A 16,497-nucleotide genomic window follows, 5' to 3' on the forward strand; every position below is an offset into this window, starting at 1 on the left:
CTCCCTTTCTTGCTACCAAGGGGCTTGGTGTGTAGATGTGGGGCTCAGTAAATATTTCTCTCTCCCCACCCCACTTCAGATGTGAGTCCTGCGTACCTTAGCCCTGTCCGAATCCGTGCATTTTGGCGGTGTTTGCAGGGGTTTTTAGGGCCCCCCCAATTAATAATCAGGGCCCGACGGGGTCCCTCAGAGATGGAGCTGAGAGGCAGACGGTTTCAGCAGTCACCGCTCAGCGTAGATCATGGATCAGGGGCTCCCGGCCTCACTTGTGTGTTAGAATTACCTGGAGGGCATCTAAAATGCATATGGACCTCCAGGAGCCTCCCCTGGAGTCTAATACGGTTGGTCTCACGGGGGAAGAGATCAGATGTTAGAAAGTCCCCAGGGAGGGTACGTGCAGCTATGCCAGGAGCCACCGGGCTGCATGTGACTCGACCTGTGTGGCTAGGTGACCCTGCCGGACAGGCTGGTAGACTTCCATTCTTGGCCTCTCTCCATAACTTCCAATCATTCAGAGTGGATTGGGGTTGCTGGGAGAAGAGACTCACAGTGCCCGCCACGGGCACACGCAGGTTAATTTCTGGGCATGACATTAACCGGAAGGGGATTCTTTTTTCCCTCTTCTCTGGCTGGAAATAATGGCACGGTTTCATTTGGAATGACCAGGTTTCCCAAGCACTCGACAGAGAGATGAGGTTGAATGTTTGGGCCAAGAACACCAGAGGCTACCAAGCAGATCCAAAGTGGGCACGTTTTCCATCAGCTAAGCTGGGCACAGCCCCCTTGACATTGCAGTATGGTGGTGGAGGTGGGGGTTGTAGTTTTCCCTGGAGTTAAACGCCAGGTACTCCTGAGGTCCTGAAAAGCAGGGTGCTGATCCACCGGGGTCCCTGGGACTTCGCATGGAGCCAGCAAAGGGGCAGGTAGGTAGCCAGGGGACGGCCATGGGTTTCAGGAGAGGCTGAGAGCTCCCTGTTTTCATTAATGCAATTGTTTTTCGCAGGCCCCCCCCCCCCCCCCCCCGTTCATTTTCTTTCCTTTGTGGATGGAGAGGGTAGGGCTCCTGTTGTGGTCATTCTGTTTCATCTCTTGAGTTGGGTGGGATCTAAGGTTTCCGTGATCCTGCCTGTCTTGGCATGGATGGGCCGGGTACCAGCCTGTTGGCCAGAGGCTGCTGGGCAGTGTTTTTACTGTGTGACTTGGGGCTTGGTACTTAACCTCTCTGAGGCTCAGGCATAGTGATAACAGGGCCCAGCCCATCGACTTGCTGTGAGGATCAGGGGCGACTGTCGGGGTTTTGCTCGGTGCCTGCTGGCATCCGGTAGATGCTCAGTAGAATTTGTGGGTGCCCAGGGGAGGACGGGTTCCCTTCTCAATGCCCCGCGTGGGCGAGAGAACTCTTAACTGCATCTAGAGCCCTGCAAGTCCATGCTGAGCTTGTGACTGGCTGTCTCGGCCCAGGCCCCTCTGTATGGGTCTGAGGGCAGCTCGGGTGGGCGGCCCAGCAGAGGAGGGGGCAGTGGGGGCCAAGGTGCCCGGCTCGGTACAGCCACTCCTGGAGGCATCCTCCTGGGAATCTGATGTTCCCCTGATATGCCTCCCTCAGCCCCCTTGTCTTCATCCATAAATAATACGTGTCTCACGTTCAGCCCACATCTCCAGGGCTGCAGTGCGTGCCAGGAAGCAGACGCTAACGGGGTCGGCTCTGAGGCTCCTGCGCCTGCCTGCCCCGGTCCTAGCCCCGTGCCTTTGCTTCTGCTGTGCCCTGCTCAGACTTGCCTTCCACCCCACTGTCTCGATCTGCCTGTCAGAGTCCTGTGTGCTCTTCAAGACTCAGCTCAGATGCCTCCTCCTACAGGACGGAGCCCCTGATTTCTCCTTGTCAGCTCCTCCTTGCCCTCTGCCCCCCTCCCCTGGCTGTACCTCTGCTCTCTCTGCCCTGGAGCAAATGTGGTTATTCCTGTGGCTCCTTAATTGGGCAGAGGCATCCTCACAGAGGGGGACCATGCCCCTGGACAAGCAGGTGTGACTGCTGGTCCTGCTAGGGACCGGCTCTATGAGCTTGGGCAGACCCATTCCCTCTGTGAGCCTCTGTTTCCTCCTCTGGAGGCCAGGCTTTCTGCCACCCTCCTGGCAGAGTTCCTGGGAGGGGCAGAGCGAGCACACTGCCCTGGGCTTGGAAGTGGCTTCTCCTGCCTCCTCACCTGTGTCTGGAGCCTTCAGCGTTCTAGGGGCTTCTGTCCAGCAGAGGCCCAGGGTTCAGGGAGTTGCTGGGGTTAGAACATCCTCCGAGTCAGTCCTTTAAGGAGATGGACCATTTCCAACTTCTGCGGGATCCGTGTCTGGGGCCTTGTTGAGGGACGCCTAGAAGTGCCCTGGGTCAGAGGCAAGGGCAGCTGGAGCAGGCAGCTCCAAGACCTGTTGAGTCTGGTCTGTGGGCAAGGTTGGGGGGACAGAAGCCACTTGGGGACCGAGCACCCGCCAGCAGGACCAGGTGCTGCAGGAAGTGTGGCCTTTGCTGCTGTCTAGAGCCCGGGGCTGCCCTGAGCCACTGAGCCAGGGGGAAGGTGAGGCCCCTGTGTGGTCTATGACCTTCACCTCCCCGGGACTCATTTACCTCGTCTGTAAGTTGCCCCACCTCCCGGGCCTGCTGTGACGTTTTGACTTCCGCGACCTGACCTGCGGGTACCGGTGAACACTTGCCTTCCCCCTGGGGTTGAGTCCTGGCTGGGGGCTCGGGAGGAGAAGGGAGGCAAGCGAAGAAGCCAGCTTTCAGGAGTCACGAAGATGCTTTCAGGAATCATATCTGTCCTCCGGGGACAGAGATGGAAGCCTGGAATGATGAGGGGGCCTTATCCGACGAGGCCCGTCTGCTCCCATGGAGCCCCCGGCCTGATGCCGACCCCTCTTAACGAAGTGGAAGGAGAAGGGAATTGAATCACTGAGTGGTGGCGGGGAAGTGTCAGCCACCCCCACGGAGGAGGCCCGAGGCTGGGTGCGGCTGGCTGTCCGGCTGATGACATACCACAAAGCCCGCCTGTCCCCAAGACCCTGTGGGCAGCCTCATTAAGCGGGAGGGGGCTTAGAAGGGGAAGCAGCTGGAGGGTCAGGCCCTGTGTGTCACCGTGCGTCATTGTGTGGCCCCCCCTCCGGCCCCCACTTCTTCCTCTGGTGGGGTTGGGGGCGGTCCTACTTTCTCCTAAGGAGCGACAGACATGGTTGGCACTCTGCCCAGATCCCCGTGGCACTTCCTGCTTCTGTGTCCACGGCCCGCGGCACCTGCTGGAACTTGCTGGCACCTGCCACTCTGGGAGCTCATCCTGTCCACTGTCCAATGGGGCAGTGCTGGGAATTAGCCCCTCTGTCCCCTGTGAGCAGCGCCTCCCCCACCAGTGAACCCTGGTGCAGGGGGTAACGCTGAGCCCCGCAAACTCCCCAGCAGAATGGAATTACTTTCATCCACTCCTTCTGGTCCCTGCCTTGCCTCCCACTCCTGCCCCTGGGCTTTCTGGGGTCACCTTCCCCATACCCTGTGTGGACCCGAACCCCCTGCCTCACCCCAATGGAGATGCGGGCTCCTGGTGTGGCCACTGTTGCTGCCGAGGGACATTCTGAGTGACACTCGCCCTTCGCACCCAGGATGCTGTGCCGTCTGTGTCTCTGGCAGTGCCGTGTCGGGGTGCTCTGTGCGGGCCGTGGGTGCTGTTTCAGGCTGGGCGCCTGCTGCCGGCCGGAACCTATAGGCTAGGAGACTGCCCCCTGGCACCATACCTTCCTATTAGGTCTTCAGGCTTTTCCCACACAAGAGGCTACTACGTGCCTAGAGCGGAGCTGGCAAGGAGGGTTTCCGGGGCTAATGGGATGGCATGACCTGCTCTGGCTGCCAAGTTCTTACCATGAGGACTAATAGTGAGGCTGCGACCACGCTGCCTACCTGAGGAGGCTATCAGGATATCAGAGTGGGGAGCGATGGGACCTGGCCCCAGACAGCCTCTGAGAGGGCAGGGGGACTGGGGAGCTCGCAGACCTGCGGGCTCCATGAGTCCCTCCCATCCGTGGGCTGCACGGCCCTCCTCCCTCCCCGGGGAACACAGGATCCTCTAGGAGGCCGAAGCGAGGGCTGACGTTCTGGCGCTTTAAGCAAGAGCATTGCCTGCCCGGCCCCTTGCTGCCACCCTCTTCCCCCGCCCAGACGGAAGCTGGATTGTGACTCCTCCAGAATTGGTCCAGGGGGGCCTGGGGAGGGTCTGAGGGGACACATTGGCCAGCCCATCCTGGGGTCCCTTCTGTAGTCACCTCCTTCATTTTCCCTGCAAGCAGCCAAGCCGGGAAATGACGCATGCCTCCCTTGGGGCCCTGTTCCTCACCACTGCAAACCCTGGGATTAATTTAATTACACGCTCATCTCTGAGAGGCTGGGGCTCCGAGGCGCCCCGCGGGATCACGAGTTGCCCAAGGCTGCTGGGAAGGATCATCCACCCAGGGAGCCAAGCCCTCGGGGGCCTCCCACCCCTGCCCCAGAAGGCCTGTCTTGCAGCCACCCTGCCCTGCCGCAGGACACCTGCTCTGACCCACCGGTAGCCCGGGGTCTGGCTCCTGGGCCCCGGGCAGGGGTCAGAGCCTGGTCTGGGGAGCTGCATGTGGCAGAAGGAGAGGAGGCCCCTCTAGGACATTGGGACATGGGGAGGCAGCCCCGAATCTTCTTACCTCCCTGGGAATGGGCACACCCGGCTGTCCCTGGGCCTCCGGAGGGGCCCCCAGAGCGGAGCTGGGAGAATTCCGAGGGGCTGTCCTCCGGCCACCCTTCTGCTTCTGTGGTGTCACCGGGGGGCCCTGCACCGCGCCATTGCCGTCATTTAATCTTTTCTCCTTTTCTATAAAAGAAAGACTTTCCCCCTATATTGGAAATAGATTATTTGGAAATTAACGAGAAGGGGTGTGAATAAATAAACCCCCCTTGTTCCCTCCTGTGAGCACCACCAGCCACATGTCCGCGCGCCTCCTTCCGGAATTCACTCAACGCAGAGGTATCTGGAAACGTTGAGAGCAGTTCTACCTCTCGCTTTGGGTCCAGAGCTTTCCACCGGCCTGTGAAGGCTTTTCCGTGTTGTCGAGAAGAGAACCTTCCCGAACATCTTCTGAGTGACGGCTGGACCCTCCACTGCTCCCAGACAAACAGTTATTTCCATTTCTGGCCGCAGCCGTTACACCGTCTTTATTATTAGAATTCGTTCTTTAGGATGGTTGCCATTGGAAGCGTCGGGTGATTTAAGATGTTTCCAGACTGCCCCTGTGGTTTGGAAAGCCCACCGAAGCCCGGCGGTCTCAAGTGGACTTGGTTCTCTGAAGCTGCTCGGGGTTCGGGGCTGACAGAAGCCGGCGGGTCAGGGACAGCCCCTCGGCTGGTGCCCGCATGTGGCCTGTGAAGGAGGACAGCCGGCCCGTGGACCCTGGCGGCCGTGGGTGGGCAGGTGGGCTGATGTTGGGTCATTTGTCCCCCATGGCGTTGCCTCTGCCCCTTCTCCTTGCTCCGGCCCTTGGCCTCCCTTCTTCTGTCCTCACTGCCATCCTGGGGAGTGTGGTGGTCCCTGCTGGGGCCGGGGGACCCCCTTGCTCTGATGGGACCCGCGGTGTGTCAGGCCCGCCTGCCGCCCAGCGAGGGTGCGGGGGCCGGTTGGCGCATCTGCTGACTCCGGCCTGGTCCACGACTCTGGCTGCAGTCTGACCGAGAAAGGAAGTGCTGGGAGCTCCCTGTTGGCCCCAGAGAAATTGGCAGAGGATAGCTAGAACTGTCCCTGTACCAGGGAACTGGGGGCGGGGGCAGCGGGCCCCTCTTCCAGTGGCTCAGTGGCCGCACAGGGCAGTGAGTGAGTGGCCGGGGTGCACACAGGGGATGGGTGCTGTCCTGTCCTGGGTCCTCTCCCGTGCCTGGCAGCGTGGGCCCACGGTGGGGGCTGCGGAGAGCGGGTGGCGGGGGGCGGCTTGTCGTGGCGCCCGAGGACTGGGCAGTCGTGCGGCGTCCCGGAGAGAGGCGTGCGCAGGAACCTGTCTTCTCTCTGGGACCAGTGTCTCTCAACGGCTCGGTGCTGTCAGCTCCGCTCCGAGCGGCCAGACCCTTGGGGTCCTGAGCACTGACCCACAGGGGGGTTGGGGCGGAGCTGGATGGTGGGGAGAGGGTCTGGCAGGCTGGGCCCGGGGTTCCCCAGCTCACCTGGCAGCAGGTGGGGGACACTGTCCCTCTTAGCCCCCCCCTCTGGAGAATGGGGAGGTCTGCTGGACCCTTGCCAGGTGGGTGGTGGGTCTCCCCTCCCCCACTGGGCCCACCCAGAGGGAGACCACGCAGGGGTCTGCTAGGTATTTGGGTCTCCTTTTCTTAACGTGTGAAGGTGAGAGAGCTGGGGGATCTCGGTCGTTTTTGTCCTTCTCCCCAGTGGGTGTTCCAGGGAAACCTTCTTGCTGACAGCACGCAGAGGAGCCAGAAAGGTGGGGAGCCCAGGCTGCACCCATCTCCTTCCCAGTGCCCGGGGGGGCCTGGCACACTGAGCGATGAGGCCTTTCCCATCAGGCGCGTTCTCATGGGAGCCATGTGGGAAGAAGTGTTTGTCCGTCCCGGCTGGCTGAGTGAACGGAGGCCCTGGGGTGGGCAGGGGAGGCAGGCACAGGGCGTGGACCGGGGGACCGCCGGCTGGAGAAGGGTGCGAGGAAGGCCTTTGTACAGCTGCGGCCACCGGTCCCCCGCCTGGTCAGGTGGGATCTGCCGATTGCCAGGCACGCACGCAGGGTCCAGGCGGGGAGGCCCTTGGGGTCACACTCCTGCTGCCCTGAGTTGTGCCGTGAACAAGCCCCTTCAACTCTCAGAACCATGATTTCCTGGCCGTCAGTGGGAGCTCTGTAGGGCTGGGGGCTCAGCGAGGTGGTTTGGGGGGGGCACAGCCCCCTGCTGTGGGACACCCCCGGCCCAGCTGCCAGGTCCTTACCAGTGCCATCCCCGAGGCTGAGGGCGGCAGGCCTGGTGGGGAGTGGCCCTTCTCCCTCTCTAGAAGGCCCCGGCATTCCTGAGTGCTGACTGGTGCGGACCTGGGGCGGGAGGAGCCGGTTGTGTAATTCCCCAGCAGCTAGTGGGTGGGCCCGGCCGCCCCCAATTCCTGACCCAGGCTGGGCTGCTGCTCCTGGGCCTGGTCCAGCACTGGGTGGGCGGAGCTCCTGAGGGGCCTTGGATAACAGAGTGCCCCACAGCCGGTCGCTGACTGGGCGGAGGGGCACCTGTGTGCGAAAGCGGGGGTGCCCTCAGAGAATGGCCTTCCCGATGGGCAGGAGCTCTGAGGCCCAGGCTGAGCCCCTGTGGAGTGAGGTCATGGCATTCTGGGCAGGGGGCTGCCAGGTGAGCACCAGTGGGAGGGGCATGACATCCGTGTCCGCAAGGGCCCGGGCTCATTGGCTGTGCCAGCTGTGTGCTCGGGATGGACAGAGTCTTCATTTTCCCGCCACTGCATGACAGCCTAGCGTGTCCTTGCACAGCGCCCATGCCCTTGGCCCACCCCAGTGAGTTCAAAGTCCTGTGGGGTCCGTCTCCCCAGGCTGCGGTGTAGAGAGGTGGCTTTGGTTGAAATTCTGGTGACTTCTGAGCTACAAGGCTGGTATAATGGGCTCTGTGTCCTGTCGGGTGGAGGTGGGTGCAGGAGGGGAGCCGTGACTGGCCCGGTGGACGGGAGTGTAGGCCGTGTGAGCTCCAGTGAGGTGTTGGTATGGACGAGAGGCACCTAGCCTGTCCCATACTGGGCGGCTGCAGACCAGGCGCGGAGGTGCCCCGGGCCTCTGCCTTGGGACCTGATGCCCCACCTGCACGACCGCACCTGCCGAGATGGTCAGGTCGCCTCGCCTTCCCTGCCCCGTGGTCCGCACCCATCCCTGGGCCCCTCTGTTCCTGGTTGCCCTCGGGTCCCACCCCAGTAGTCCCCCTCATCCCAGCCTGGCTTGGAGTGACTCAGTCCTTGCTTTTCTCCTCTACTGGCCGAGCTGATCTGGGAGTTAGTTTGCCTGCCTGTCTGATGGGATTGTAAAACTGGTCAGCGTGGTGAGGAAGGGTGGATTTCAGGAACCCTGCCGCATTCCGAAACTGGGGGTGCGTGGATGGGGAGTGCGTCACTGGCTTGGCCCGGGCCCCGGCCCCTGGCTGCTCTCGTTCTTAGAGTCCATCAGGAAGGATGGCATCTCCCCTGCACTATGGACATCCCCCTCCGGCTGCAGATTGTTGAAACGCTCCTGTGTGTCAGGCGGGGGGGAGCAGAGGAACCCCGGATACTGACCCAGTATGCTCAGCAGACTCATTTTCCCCACGGTGCTGGGGAGGGGGCTCCCTGGACCCCATGCCCTGCTGGGCGCTGCCCCCTGGCTGTGAGGGTCCCGTCAGGGGATGCTGGGGAGTACTTTCTGGATGTGAAACAGCACAGAGGCCAAGGGAACAGGCAGGGAACCCTTGTCCTTCCTGCAGGTTCTGGAAACCCTGGCCGGGAGGCTTCAGGCAGGCGTGTGGGTGTCTCAGGGGAGACCGAGTTTGCTGTGATTAACGTGCTCCCCACTTGTGTCGTTACAGATCCCTCGTCTACCTACATCAGGCAGCTGGAGACCAAGGTGAGGCTGCTGGAGGGGGACAAGCCCCTCGTACAGGTAGGCCGGCTGGGGGGAGACTGCAGGGGAGAGTGCTTACTGCACCCTGAGGTCCAGCATGAGCCCTGCCCCCCGCCCCCACTCCAGGGGCCACCCATGTCCCAGTTGACCGGGGCCTTCCTTCCCCCCTCACTCCCATAACTGCCCACCTGACCCATAGCCATCCGAGGCATCCCCTGGAACTTGGGGGTCATGGACCTAATCCTCACTCCATGGCCTTGGGGTGTCCCCCGGTGGTCTGTGAGCTCTTAGGGCCAGCACTGGGCCTGTCCCAGAGATGGTGTGGAATGCACAGTTGCTGAAGAAGGGGCTGTTTTGGCTTCAGGCAGGCAGATTGAGGCTGGGAAGCGGGTGGCACACCCCCACTGTCACCCACACGGAGACCTCCCTGCTCCCGCCACGCTGATCCTGTCCCGTCTGGGGCGCAGCTTGTTCCCTCCTGGGCCTGGCCGGTGCCCACAGGCAGATGAGGCTCTGTCTCATCCCCAGCACGTCTGCAGCACAGGGACGGCGGGTTAGAGGCTGGAAGATGAGGGCAGCGCAGTGGGGAGGCCGGGCAGGGGGACAGCCTGCACGGGGGACAGGCGGCTGTAGTCCTGCTGAGTGTGGCTGGCACAGAGAGGTCGTGACCGTTAGGACGAGGGCCTTCTGTGGTGTGGGTGGGGCGGAGATGGGAGGCTGCAGTCAGCCCTGCACGAGGTCCGGGGGGCCAGCTGGCTTGGCCAGCCCCTCCAGCCTCCCTCTCCCTTGTACCCATCCTGGGCTTAATCTCCCCTCCCCCTCCCCTGCCATACCCCTCACCCCCCCATATGTGGCGGCCAGAATGCCCAGAGCGTTTCTCTGGGAACCAACCCTAGGGAGGGCTCAGCTGCCTGGCCCTGTTGCTAGGCGACCGGCAGGCTTGGCGCCGCTGTCCTGGCTGTCCTGCTCGGAAGCCCGCGGCACCGTGTCTGCCCGCTGGGCGGCTGCTGGGAGGCTCGGGGCCCCGGCACGGAGCACAGCCCCCACCACTGCTGCCCCGCGCCTCGTCTCTGCATGGGCCTTGGGGGCCCTTCCCAGAGCCTAACAGGATGGAGCAGAGTGCATGGTTCACCCCCGACCCCCACACCCCCGCGGCTGCCGCGCCCTCGCTCGGATGTAGAGCCAGGCATCGAATTGCAAGGCTGGTTTGGGAACTTTATATGGTTTTCAGTCCTGTGTGGCAGAAGGGCTTGGCCACCGGCATGCTGGCTCCCTTGGCTCCTGGGGGCTGGGGTCTCACCCGGCTGGGGTCTGGGGCACCTTCCATTCCACAGGGGCCTGGCGTGGGTTGGGGACGGGGTGTGGGCTGGGCTGCGAGAGCGGAGGCCGACGTGGCGCCAGGAGGAGTGGGGGTGGTGGGGGCCATCGTTAAGGCTCAGGGGCCTTTGCTTTGGAGTAGGTGCCCGTCCTGCACGCTGCAGCCACTGGACGGCAGAGTGGAGGCCAGGACCACGATCTGGATCTGAAGCCTCGGGTCAGTGGCCTTGTGAGTCTTTCCCTGTTGTTTCACGGTTCCCATGTGGAAGCGGGGTGAGCACCCGAGCCCCAGGTTCAGGGTGTTATTTGCCATGTTGTTCTGTAGTCCAACTGGGCCTTGCTTGTGGCCTCTTTTCCACGAAGACGGGAGTGTCCCTGACCCTGTGGCCCCTGCTGTCCTGGCCACATTGTCCCATTGGGAAAATACACCCCAGTTACCAGTGGTGGACCTAGCCGTGGACTTGGGGGAAATGTGCCCATGCTCAGGCCACAGAGGGGTGGCCCTTCTACTCCATCCTGCCTGGGGGCACCCCAGGGTCACAAGGGAGGTCCCCCATAGCTGTGTCCACTGGTCCCATGCCCACATGTACAGAGGGGGAGGTTGTCAGGGTGCCTGTGTCTGGGCATCTGGGGGCTGGCAGCTACCTGGGCAGTGGGTTTCCTGCCCGCCCCCCTTCCCTTCCCCCATGCCTGCTCAGACCTGCTCCCAGGGGTCAGATGTGGGGTCGTGGCCCCGAGGCAGCAGCAGAAGTTCTGTCGGCCTCCTGTGCCCACGCCCGGCCTGCTGGGGAAGGATGTCTATCAGACGGAGGGATGCAGGCCCTCGCTGGGATCCCGGCTTGCTGCTGCAGGCGGTTGGGATTCGGCACAAAAACGAGCTTTTCCCTGGCTTACGGCCATGTGCAGGCGAATGCTGGGAGCCCAGACCCGCCACATGGGCCCCAAGTCTCTTATTTCCCTGATAGAACTTTCCTTTCTCCTGAATGAACGGAGACTCTCGGAGGCAGGCTGCCGCGATGGTAGTTGTGTGGGCTTGTGTGGGTCCTGGGGAGCGGAGCACCCCGGGCCCTTCTCCGGCCTCTTCCTCCGTGGGGCCTCTGCTCGGGGTCTCCCAGTGAGAGGGGTCAGGGCCACACCCAGCACGCCAAGAAGGGGGCAGCCTCGTGGTGCTGGGGCCTCGGCGCCCCACTCCCCTCCCAGGGCCTTATTGCCGTGGAAGTGTTGGCCCTCCACCTACAGTCTGCAAAAGCTCCCAGGAGCCATGACCATTGGCAGGATGTCGGTCCCTATCACCTGCTGTCACCAGAGCTTGGCCTTGAGGGTGGGTCGGTGGAGCTGGCTGCAGAAGCAGGCGCCGCTGTTCTGAGCCACGCAGGAGAGATGAGAGAGAGAGACATGGACAGCAAGGGGGCCCCTTGGCCTGCTCCTGGCTTCCTGGTGGCACTCACATGTCACTTGCTTCATATTCCTGTGGCAGCTCAGATGGCACCACTCTGCTTCCTCACCTGGAAAATGGGCGTGCACACGTTACGTGTAACGGATGGTCCTAGGGGCATGGGGGTGACCAGGCCCAGGCCTGCCCACCTCCTTCCCCAGCTAGCAGGACTTGTGTGCACAGGGGGCTGCTGCAGGCCCACAGTGACAGTCCTGGCCCCATTCTAGGAGAGTCCAGAGAAGAAGGGGTTTACTTTTTCTTCTTTCTCCTGGCCTCCAGCTCAGGCATGGCTTCCTACCGACAGCCTCCCCAACCACCTGCAGGGGGCTCGGCACTTAGTCTGGGCTCTCAGCCCTGTGAGCTGCTAGTTGTTGAGATTCTCCCTTGGGGAGCCCAGCCCCCAGGTCTGAGGGACCGTCAGCCACTCAAGTACTGGGATGCTGGCTCTCAGTGGTCACATCGGCCTCTCCAGTCCTTAGCACAGCTAGACTGGGGTGGATACATCTTGGGGAGGCCCTGGCCACCACCCACCCAGAGTCCTAGGCAGGAGGGGAGGCTGGCTTTTGCCCCAAATAAGGAAGTTCTGCTTCACTAAGGTAGTGAGTGTGCCATCTTTGGAGGTAATCAAGGGATTGATTTGGGAATCCTGGAGAGAGATATTTCTGCCCGGACGTCATGGGCCCTGGCTTGTCTGACTTGATGATGCTGGCACATAAGTCTCCTCACCAAAATCAAATTGCTCAGAAACCTCCAGCTCTGCAAGAGCCGAGAGAGCACCTCCCTTTTGGCGAAAAGCGGGAGAGAGCAGGATTTGTCTTCGAACCACCTTCAGGGGGCGTGGCTTCAGGGTTTGGGCCAGAGGGCGGAGATCCTCTGCGGCCCCCACTTCCCGCTGCCCCCGCCCCTCCCCTCATGGCCTCTATTTAACTCTAAAATAGCTTTAATTAAAAATGTGCCGGCGTGTTCACAGAACTAAATTACTATATTGCAGTTCGTGTTTTCCTTCTCGCGTTGGCTTTAAAATTTCATCAACACAGCTGCTTCCTCTGTGATGATTCATTTCGAGCCCCCTGCACACGTTATTATTTTTCTGGGGGATTCTGTGCCCGGCCGGGTTGGGGTGGGGGCGGCTGGCATTGATGCTGGGGCTTGGCTCTTGGTTCCCCCCCCCCCCCCCAACCAACTGGGCTGATGAATGAAGCCTCCCTGTTCGCCCAGGAGCCGAGAAAACTTGAGCTGCCATGGAAGGGAGTGGAGGCGGCTGTGCGGGTCCACCCCGCTCCTCCTCACCCCTGTGTCCCCAGATGAATGGCTCCTCCATGGCCCTTGTCTGCGTTTTGAGCCATCTGGGCTGGGGGACAGGGGAATAGTCTGCCACCATCTCAGCCTGTGCTGGGACCTTGGTTCTGTCGTCTGAGTCCCCGAGGAGGACGGGTGATCCCGAGGGCTGGTTTCCTTGCCCAGGCCCTCCAGGGAAGCTGGCCTCCGGCATTTCCGCGGTGCTGTGTTCCCACACAGATCGCTGGCTCTCCGGCTCTGAGCCGTCCCTGCTCTGCCTTTTTGCTGTCTAGGGTGGTGGCCACGTCCTGTTCCCTCTGCTGGGGTGAGGTGGTCTCTGCATCCCTGGAGAGCTTTCATTACTTTGTTAGCAGAACCTTCCAGCTGGTCCGGCCTCTCCCTGAGCCAGGGAGGAAACCTCTTCTTTCAGGCATCCGGGCACATGGTCTGCTAGCAACGTGGGCAGAAAGAGACGGGGAATTCTACCTCTGTCCCCGAGCCTTAATCATTGTCCACTGTGAGCCCCATGCTGGGTGGCAGAGCCACAGGGCCAGGTTCAGATCACCAAAGTGCTGCCTTACTAGCTGGGTGGTGTGGGGCCAGGGGCTTCACCTCTCTGGGCCTCAGTTTTCTCGTCTGTCAGATGGGGACACTAAGAGCGCCTGCCCCAGGTGTAAAGGGACAACAATCCCGCAACGCCCGAGGACCAAGGCTGGCCAGCGGTGAGAGCCGTGGGCCACCCAGCGGCCGGGTACCCTTCTTGACCCTAATTTATGTGCAAACAACAGAGCCCTGGAAAGCTGAGGAGTTGCCCAGACTCCCCCAGCCCGGGTGGGATTTGGTTTTCATGAGTCTTTGCCCCCCAAATCCCTCACCCCTTCCCCCTTCTTGCGGGGTCCTGCGCCTGTCCCTCGCTCACCTTATTGGAACAAGTACTGGGCTGTCATGGGGACTTGTGAGGGCCGATGATGACTGTGGCGGGTGAGACCACACGCTGTCCCGTCAGGCACAGCCACGAGGTCCTGGCAGCAAACACACCCCTAGGTTTGAAAACTGGGATTTAGGGCCAGAAATGGCGTGGGGCTTTGGGATGTGGTGCCATCTCCCTGTGAAGTCCTGTTAGCCACACATGGGACCTCCCTGGCCCGCTCGGAGCACTCACGAGGCAGAACTTTCTGGGCCCCCAGCCATGCAGCAGCCACGTCCTTCTTGATGGTCTGCAGACGGGTTCTCTGAAAACTAAGGGAGATTGAGTCTGGCTGGTAGGTAGTAGCAGGACGCCCTTGTGAGCAGCCTCGCAGTGCCCCTTCCTTGCCTCTGCCGGCTGCCATGCCGGGATCTTGGGGCCCCTCCAGGCCAGTGTAGTGGGCTGGCCTCTCGGGTCTGCGGGGTCCCCGCGTGAGCCCTGGGAGGGCTGGGAGGGGGCCGGGTTCCCGGTCAGCCCTTGGAGACACGGGGGTTTCTAAAAACATGGGGGCTCTCTGGAGGTGCCCACCCCGGCCCAACTGAGGTCCTGGCAGCTTTGGGTGAACAGGTATCCGGGGAGGGGAATGGCAGGGAGGGGGGTCGTGGCTGGCATCCGCTGGGTGACACCGCTCCTCTTCCCTTCCAGCTGCCCCGTCCCTACGGCCGCCCGAGAAGCTGGCTTCAGGTAGAGCTGCCTGGCAGGGCATGTTTGCAGTGGTGTTTGGCGTGGGGGCTGCTTTGAGTGCCGTGTGCTTCTCTGTCTTCTGCGGGTCCCCTCCTGTCCCTTCCTGGGAGCGGGCCACCACCAGGGTGCCTTGGTTCTGCCCTCTCCGAGCTGGCATTCACGGGCAGTTTTGCACATAATGGCAGTAGAGCGGGGACCCCCGGCCTCCCATGGCCCTACTCACCCAGCTCTCCCAGCCTGTGCCTGGGGGTCTGAGTGGTCTCCGGATGTCCCTGCATCAGGCCTCACCCCGGAGCCCCCACAGCAGTCCCCGTGTCACCTGTCAGACACTGCCTCCCTGTCAGGTGCACACTGGAAGTGCTCTTGCGGCAGGTGGTCCTACGGGGACCCAAGCCCTTTGGGGGCAGGAAGGAGAGGTGAGGCTAGCTGCCCGGAGTGAGCCCCCTCGCAGCTGCTGCCCTGACAGGAAGCCCCAAGTAGGCAGGTGGGGGAGCTGGGCGGGGTCCTTCCTCTGTATCCTGACTTTCCTGCTCCAGCACCCCTCTGACGGTGTTCCCCAGGAGTCCTCTGGAAGGCGATGGCTGGGGAGCTTGCCGCAGGACCCCGGGGGGTTCAGAGAGGCTGGGGTAGCCGGAGTGCACGGCGGCCCGGAGCCTGGGGGCGGTGCAGTGACAGCCCTGGACAGAGGCTCTGTGTCTTTAAGTGGAGTTGGGAGCCCTGCGGCCACCTGGGTCTCTCCCTCCCGGCCAGAGGGGGCAAGTCTCTGTCCACACGTGATGCTTCTTTTACTTTTAAGGATGTGGGAGTCCTGCCACTCTGTGTGACAGATCCTTTCTCCCTGTGTCCTGAGGGACCCATGTTGGGGATTGTGGCGGGGCAGACATCCTCTCCCTGCTTCCTGAACCATCCTGAGCCCCCCGCAGGTGCAGGCCCAACCACCCCAGAAGGCCCTTTCAGCTCCACTGCCCCTCTGCGTTAAAAACCTCGGGATTTCATTCTTCCAGGGCACCAACAGGCGCATCGCAGGATTTTTAATTTGGGTTTAAGTGCAATTATGGTCCCTCATTTTGATGCATCATTAGTCACATTGCCCCTAATGAGAGAGATTGTGTGTTTTTCCCGCCAGCTTTTTGGGTCGCTAATAAAGTTCTGTGGATGTGCGAATATTTATAGATGATCGCTGAAGGCAGGGGTGGGAATTGCACGCGCTGATTTAAACCCTCCCCCCGCCCCCCTGTACACACACATCCTCCCCAGGAATTTATCTGGTGTGGAGGGAGGAGGCAACACAAACCTGTTTTGTTTTCAGTAACAGCACGTGAGTTGCTTCTGAACCTACTGGGTCCTGGGCCAGAGGAGCTGTGTGGGAGGTGAGACTGAGCACAGAGAAGGATCTAGACGGCGAGGGGGAAGGGCAGGGCAACGTCCAGCTGTCCTGGTGCCAGGGGCCGGTCGGAGAGAGCGGTGGCTCAAATCCTTGGCCATGTGGCCAAATGTCAATGTGTGTGCGCTGGGCTGAGCCTTGCACCTGGTCCCTTTCTGCCAGCCTGGTGAGGCCAGGGAGGCGTGTTCCCGCAGGATGAGGTCAGAGGGCCCGACAAGGACCTGGTGGCACTGGACGCTGATGCGCAGTGTCATCGGGTTTAGAACACACACTGCTGGAGAAGAGCAGACGCCTGGCGTCTGAAGGGAGAAAATTGCCTTCGCCTGAAGCTGGGTTGACGCCCCTGCCCACGGTGGGCGAGTCAGGGAGGCACAGGTGCTCTGATGGGCAGAGGAGTCCCCCAGGGTGGGCAGTGACGGTCAGCACTGTGGCCTCTTTCTGGTGCCTGGTGACGGGGCGCTGCTAGGTCGGACCTCTGGCTGGGACAGGGAGGACTAACATGGCTCTGGTTAGAGGCCGTAATCCGGGGGTGGGGGGCAATCACAGATCAAGGGTTCCTGGGGATACCCTGCCACACTTCAGGGGCCATCCTTGGAGGGGGCATCTCCACTTCTGTCTTGTGCCTCTTGGTGACCATTGTTCACACTCAGGTTCTCCTGGAGGCCATGGGAATCCTTCCGCTCTGGCCAGGGTGCCTGGGTGGGGGTGGAGAGCCGGCGGTGAGGGCTTGGATCTGCTGTTGGGTGTTTGCTCGGGAAGCCTCCACGCACCTGCCTGCCTTGCATTTTTACTCTGGTCCCCCAG

The 16,497-nt window shown here is 61.8% G+C and overlaps 1 protein-coding gene across 1 annotated transcript in view; it reads left to right on the forward strand.

Annotated features, from left to right (window-relative positions):
• Window positions 1–16,497, forward strand: part of CCDC85C (coiled-coil domain containing 85C) — a 73,934-nt gene that overhangs the window by 47,911 nt on the left and 9,526 nt on the right. The window contains exon 2 of the mRNA XM_044231628.1: window positions 8,594–8,667. Within this exon, the coding sequence (XP_044087563.1) occupies window positions 8,594–8,667 (74 nt within the window). The remainder of the gene's footprint in view (window positions 1–8,593; window positions 8,668–16,497) is intronic.

The sequence above is a fragment of the Neovison vison genome, chromosome 13 (assembly GCF_020171115.1).
Source record: "Neovison vison isolate M4711 chromosome 13, ASM_NN_V1, whole genome shotgun sequence".
NCBI classification, from domain to species: Eukaryota; Metazoa; Chordata; class Mammalia; order Carnivora; family Mustelidae; genus Neogale; species Neogale vison.